This window comes from Zingiber officinale, chromosome 9B (assembly GCF_018446385.1).
Source record: "Zingiber officinale cultivar Zhangliang chromosome 9B, Zo_v1.1, whole genome shotgun sequence".
In the NCBI taxonomy this organism is placed as follows: Eukaryota; Viridiplantae; Streptophyta; class Magnoliopsida; order Zingiberales; family Zingiberaceae; genus Zingiber; species Zingiber officinale.
The window spans coordinates 108,567,873-108,574,586 of NC_056003.1; the positions used below are offsets into that span (position 1 = coordinate 108,567,873).

General features: G+C 38.0%; 1 protein-coding gene across 1 annotated transcript; it reads left to right on the plus strand.

The window, feature by feature from the left end:
- The first annotated feature begins 3,396 nt into the window (after nt 1-3,396).
- On the plus strand, nt 3,397-5,522 carry LOC122024772. The gene is made up of 2 exons (XM_042583465.1): nt 3,397-3,866; nt 4,124-5,522. Exons 1-2 carry the CDS (start codon nt 3,801-3,803, stop codon nt 5,219-5,221), a joined length of 1,164 nt encoding a protein of 387 aa, XP_042439399.1. The 5' UTR covers nt 3,397-3,800; the 3' UTR covers nt 5,222-5,522.
- The last annotated feature ends 1,192 nt before the right edge of the window (nt 5,523-6,714 follow it).

Consider the following 6,714-nt stretch of genomic DNA (forward strand, 5'->3'; position numbering starts at 1 on the left):
TGCAAATCCCCAGCTCGTGGGCCTCACGCTTGCAGGTGGCCTGGTTTGTTTTTGTCAGTCTTTGGTTTGGTTTGGTTCTATCCCAGAACCAACGCACCTGGCGAGGTTTGGTTCTGTCCCACGATGCACTTCGAACCAACGCTTTGGTTCGCTGGCGAAGCAGTGCTTACTGCTTCGAAGTGAATAAATACTGCACCTTTATTCCTCGTTCAGAATCACTCGAACATTCTGCTCTTCTCCTTCTCCCCTCTCTCTGTGTGTCCTGAGGCTTGGTTCCGCGATCTGAGGTTGAGTCCAAGTGCGACGTTCGTCTTGGAGTGCACCTACGGACGACGCAAGTGGTTGTCGGATCTTGGGAGGATTTTACCGAAGAGCCTCTGCACCGTGGACGACAATAAATTCTCTAAAGACAGTCGGCACGCTGACGCTTCAACCGGAAGATACCAATTTCTGAATCTTACTCTTTTATTTACCTGTTTATTACATGCTTGTTATTTTGGTGCAATTTACTACCATGTTAGTACTCTCCTTTAAACAACACTGTTGAGGGAGAGATCTTGGATGCTTCGATGATAAAGAAAATGTTTGGGATATCTGCAACACTTAACTAGACATTAGAATGGCCATTGAGGATGGACTCGGCATGACCATATGATGGGAAAGGTATAAGATGTAGAGTAGTAGAAGAGTTTAGATGTAGTGTGTGCATACCTACACTTGTAGAAACATGCGACCTTTTAAAGAACTGTAGTTGCGCCCCTACATTACTCATGCATTTGCTAATGTTTTCTGGGAGAAACGGCTACGTTGTCCACGTCTTTCGGGAGAAACAACTATGTTACTAATGTTCTTCGAGAAAAATGGTACGGCAAGTCACATAGAATGTAGGCCCCAATGTTGGATGACCGAACTGAAAGAGCCGATTGAACCAAGTCAGAAAGGTTTGGTGACTCAATAGACAGAGTCGGATGGCCGATCTGAAGGAATTGAGTGAACTAAGTCGGAGGGATCCGGTGACTAAATAGGTGGAGTCAGATAACCCAATTGAAGGAATAAGATGAATCGAGTTCAAAAGTATGGTCAAGTCTAGTAATCACTTTAACCTCCCACTCTACTTACGCCTCGCCATATGTAGGCTTTCCTATCCGCTACTCATTTTAAGGATTGTTTTTAATTATTATTATTACTTTAATCCAAAATGTGATGTTTTCTAGTTAATGAACGTTGGCTCATTAAGGATCTTGACCAACTACACGAAACCTTAATGAATAAGGAAGTTGAATATAAAAAAGAAAATCTGAATGATCATATTTTTACTCTTTGGACTTTCAAGCTAATGTTTGCCTTCATTTTATCATATGCATGGATCATCAAAGTATTTGCCCCGGTACAGCAGTGTTCAACAGTTTATTTAGGTATTTATGATTTGAATCTTAATTATAGTGTATTATAGAGTATTTTTTTCTAGTAAAATAAAAAATGTAAGACGTTGACGGCTAAATGAGGAGCCGTTCATACTTTAAACTTATCTGATGGATCAACTAAGTTACTCGCGCTTTGGAATTTAAACCCATCAGGTGCCTTAGACTCTTTCCATATCTACTTTCATTTTTGTCACATGAGTACTGAATGAATATTAAGGTACTTTTACATTTAAAAAAAATATGATTTTGCATTTGTAAAAAACATAAAGTGGGATCATATATGGTTCTTTAAAATATTCATATAGATTACTTTCGTTTATATTATATGACAATATAAGATCAATAAAATATTTTTTATAATACACTTTATATTTTATTCTACACTTGTCATACATAGTGAAAATATATATTTTTTTGTCTTCTTAAACTCTTAATAATCGACGTGGGAATCAATTTGCTGCATGAAGAAATTTTTATTAAAATTGGATAGATTGATTTTTTTTTTTCATTCATACATTATCAAATCAACATTTTTCTTCATCTGTGTAGGTAGGTTTCGTATTACTGAATTCGGTTACCAAAGTTTTAGAATTTTAAAAACACAATTCAAAAAAAACATAGCAGATTTATGTTCTCCATGAGTGTTTATGGATTTATTTTTAGATTATTTCTAAAAAATTTTATATTAACAAAGATATCTTTTACTTTTTAGAAATTTTTAATTTTTTCTATGTATTTTTAATAGAGATTTTGATTATATTTTTAACATTTCTTTTCTTAAAAAAAATTTCTATTACTCTCATAGTCCGAGTCTTTCCTCAAATATCTAATCATTCTTGATTTGCTATAAACTTCTCTCAAGCATCCAGTCACTTTTGACATGTTTCAAGTTTTCCTTCTAACATTCGATCACTTTTGACCTGTTCCGGATCTCCCCGTAAAAATCCGATCATTCTAGATCTACTTCAGGACTCTCCGTAAGCATTCGATCTCTGAGTCTCCCCTCAACTTCTTTCAAGATCACCTCACATGACATCCGGTCTGCATCATAACTCTTATATCACTTATTAGGACAAAGAATTCACATATTTTCATAATGAATGATATTATATATTTTAGGTATAAATTCTCATAAATTTATTTTTTATTTTATTAAAAAAATTTCCTATCAATAGAGATATCTTTTATCTATTTATTTCTAATATAAACTTTAATGGTATATCTAACATAGTCAACCGTAATAGTAATTCTAAATTTACCGTGTTAAATATGTAATCAACACTCACTCTAACTGTTAAATTTTATGTGATGTGGCAATACCATTATACAACTCGCTATATTAATTTAAAAAACTCATATCTCTAAATGTATGCTATAAAATCTATGTAAAGGGCATGATTACATTCAAAATCAAAATGATATAACGAATACAATAAAATAAATTTGATTTAAAGTATTTTTGAGATATTTAACATCATCAATGATAATATAAGGATACACAGTCGACTCCGGATGCTAATAAAGAAAGGGGGCGTAATAAGGAGGTGCTATGCGTTTTAGAAATTTTAGAACCTTAATACGATAAATAAATAATATAAAAATGGTTCGGTAAATGTTGTTATCTGATAGATACCAATACGATACTCATGTAACATCACTTTTTTTTAATCAAGGATGATGATGATCAAGATGATGGGTAAAATAAATGAGAGTCAAGCAAACTGATGAAACGGTTTGTTCTTTAAAAAAACAAAACTCACAAGGGGCTAAGCGAAATTTTTTACCGTCCAGCAATTGCTAATCTCACGTCCTCTGATCCGTTACAGATATTATCATCCTCTTCAGTATTTTGAAACTATTAATTAAAATGGTTAGTTTGAAAGAGGAAACGAAAGTACTGGTGGCCGTTCGATACTTGGATTTAGTAATATCTATAAATATAAAGGGCGAGGAGGAAAATAGGCATGACAATCTGTCGTTACATCGACGAAGCCAGAGCAGCACAACAGCCACGCAAGAGAACAAACGCAGAAGAGGTCGAGAGGAGAGGAGGAGAGGGGCACCATCGGATCGATTCCTGTCGTCGTCGTTTCCTTTGCCGGTTCCTCCTGCCAGGCTGATTTTTAGGGGCTCGCGCTGCGATTGGCCCACGCCATTCATCGAAAACGAGGAAGATAGCGAGGATAATCTTGAGCGCCGGAGGAGGCGGCCGGACGTCGCCGCTGGCGAGACGGCGACCGGCTGTGATCTGATCCGTGCCTGGCATCGCCAGACAGAGCTTGGAGCTTCGAGACTTTTTTGGGCGGAAAATTTTTATTCTGTTTTTTTTTTTTTTCCTTCTTCCCCTTCTGATTCTGGATTTCATTTCCACTCATCATGCGGGAATCTGGATACTATTGTTCCAAGAAGACCGACGATATCTGCGAGGACGTCTGCGGCGAGGTGATTTTTAATTCACTTCCCTTTTCCTGAGACCTTTATTAGGGTTGGGAATCGGTGAATTCGATTTTTTTCTGCTTGATTTTAGTTTGTTCTTCAGTTTATCCATCCGAGGTCTAGATAATGTCGGCCTCGTCTGTTTGCTTAGTTTCAAATTTTTACCGATTTTTGGAAAAGAAGGGTATGGATTGTAGGCCTTTTCTCGAGCAATTTGTTCGAGTTTGCTTACTTTTTTCATCGTTTGATTTCTTTTGCTGCAGATGTCGAGGGCGGGTCTCAGCATGTCGCGACTCCGGTGCGCCCTCCGAGGGTTCGATTTCAAGGCATTGCTTCTCCTCCTCATCGGAGTTCCGATCCTCATTGTCATCATCTACTTGCATGGCCAAAAGATCAGCTATTTCCTCCGACCCATCTGGGAGTCCCCTCCCAAACCCTTCCGTACTATCCCCCACTACTATCATCCCAACGTCTCGATGGAGCGCCTCTGCCAGCTTCATGGGTGGGGCGTCCGCGACAACCCTCGCCGTGTCTACGATGCTGTCTTATTCAGCAACGAGCTCGATATGCTCGAGATCCGGTGGCAAGAGCTCAGTCCGTACGTCTCAGAGTTTGTCCTCCTTGAATCAAATTCCACCTTCACTGGTCTGATAAAACCCCTCGTTTTTGCCAACAACCGGAAACGATTTAAGTTTGCTGAGTCACGGCTAACCTATGGCAAGATTGGGGGAAGGTTCATGAAGGGAGAGAATCCTTTTGTTGAGGAGTCATACCAGCGAGTGGCCCTGGATCAGCTTCTAAAGATAGCAGGTATCGAGGATGATGACTTGTTGATCATGTCTGATGTCGATGAAATCCCAAGTGGCCATACGATTGACCTCCTGAGATGGTGCGACGAGATTCCTGAGAAACTTCATCTGCAGCTCCGTAATTATCTATACTCTTTTGAGTTTTACCTTGATAGCAAGAGCTGGAGAGCTTCCATTCACAGGTACCGTTCAGGGAAGACCAGATATGCCCACTTCCGTCAGACGGATGATCTGTTAGCTGATTCTGGTTGGCATTGCAGCTTCTGTTTTCGCCACATAAGTCAATTCATATTTAAGATGAAGGCGTATAGCCATGTTGATCGTGTGAGATTTGCCTACTACTTGAATCCTTACAGAATTCAAGATGTGATATGTCGAGGAGCAGACCTGTTTGACATGCTTCCAGAGGAATACACTTTTAAAGAAATTATTGGCAAGTTGGGTCCGATACCTAGTTCATATTCTGCTGTTAATCTTCCTTCTTATCTACTTCATCATGTCGATCAGTTTCTGCACCTCTTGCCTGGCAATTGCATGCGAGAAAGTGAGTAAGTTTTCTTGGTGGTACTTCTGATTGCTTGCATATGCTACAGGGTCTAGTTGAGAAAAATTGATGGCTGTGGCATTGAGATGAAGATTAGTATCTGACACAATTGGATGATTCATTTGGCATAAAAGGCAAGCAATGAAATTTTATTGTGATGTGCTATAATGTTAGTGAAGCTGATTGTATTTCTACAAATTTTCTGGTTCCATCGCTATTTATTAGTTGAGGGAGATCAGGAAAATTAACTAGCACTGGAGGTGCGACTCTACTTTGACCTCATGGATATATAATATACCCCCTGTTACTGAAGAAAAGAAACCGAGGAATGTTTCCTAAATTTTTTATCTATGGGATTTTTTTCTCAAAAATTAATTTATTCATGTATTTTCTTTCATTCTTTTAGATATTTATGGGCATCATCATTACATGTCTTTTATGATACTCTCCATTTGACGATGGCTACTGAATTGTAGCATGGAGGTGGCTTTTGATTTCTAATTAGAAAATGTGTATATAGTAAGGTCTCAGCTCCCTGGATCATACTCAATCGCATGCAAATTGAGTTATACAATACTCACTACATCGTGGTTTCCTTTCAAGTTTTTCTTGGAAACCATCATGTCCATTATAGCTGCCTTGGTTTTCATGTTATCTTGTGTTATTAAATTATATGAACTGAAACTTTGTGTGAGCTGCTTTCGTCCATCTTATGGATTTCGATCTAACACTAAGCTCCACTAGGAGCTGCACTCTACCGATCTCATGGTATCTGATGAGATCTCTGATGACTTGCCAGATGGTGCATTTCAATTTATGCATGTGTTTGATTCCTTGAGAGTTTAGAATTTGATTTATCTTCCATTTCTGCTTTCTATCTTGAGGTTAACAGTATGCATTCATGTGAAAAGATTGTTCACTTGTTGCACTGAAATGCTCAGCTTCTGAACTCATCTTGCCACTCGAAGCATTTGGTGTTGATACGGCTGTAGCAAAAGGTTTGTGTATTAATCTCTTTTTATTTGTTATCAATTGATCTAGTCCGTGATGACTCATTTTCCTTTTAGTTACTCCATTGGAAAATTTAATTAGCACCTCTCTTCTATTAATCACTTGCCATTCCAGGTCATGACCAGTCATCCTACATGTTGCTTCATTTAATTATTCATTGAACTGAAAGTTTTCCTTTCTAAATTAATGTTTCCTTTGTGATTTTGCGTTTCCTGCTCATTTGTGTGTTGTCAGGAACTCATATTGACTATGTGCAGGCTTGCTTTTCAGTTTGTCCTCCATGCATTAATTTCTATGTCAGACATTGATAGAGAGTCTGCAACTAAATAAACACTGACTAAGATCAATGAAGTGAAAAACGACACGTATCATTTGTTTTTTTTGAACTTCGAGGTTAAGATTCATTTCCAGAACTATCTGTGTGATTTAAGGTTTACTTGATTTCAGTTCTTCAGGCTTTTTAGTTAATCGTATCAGATTGCACTCACTG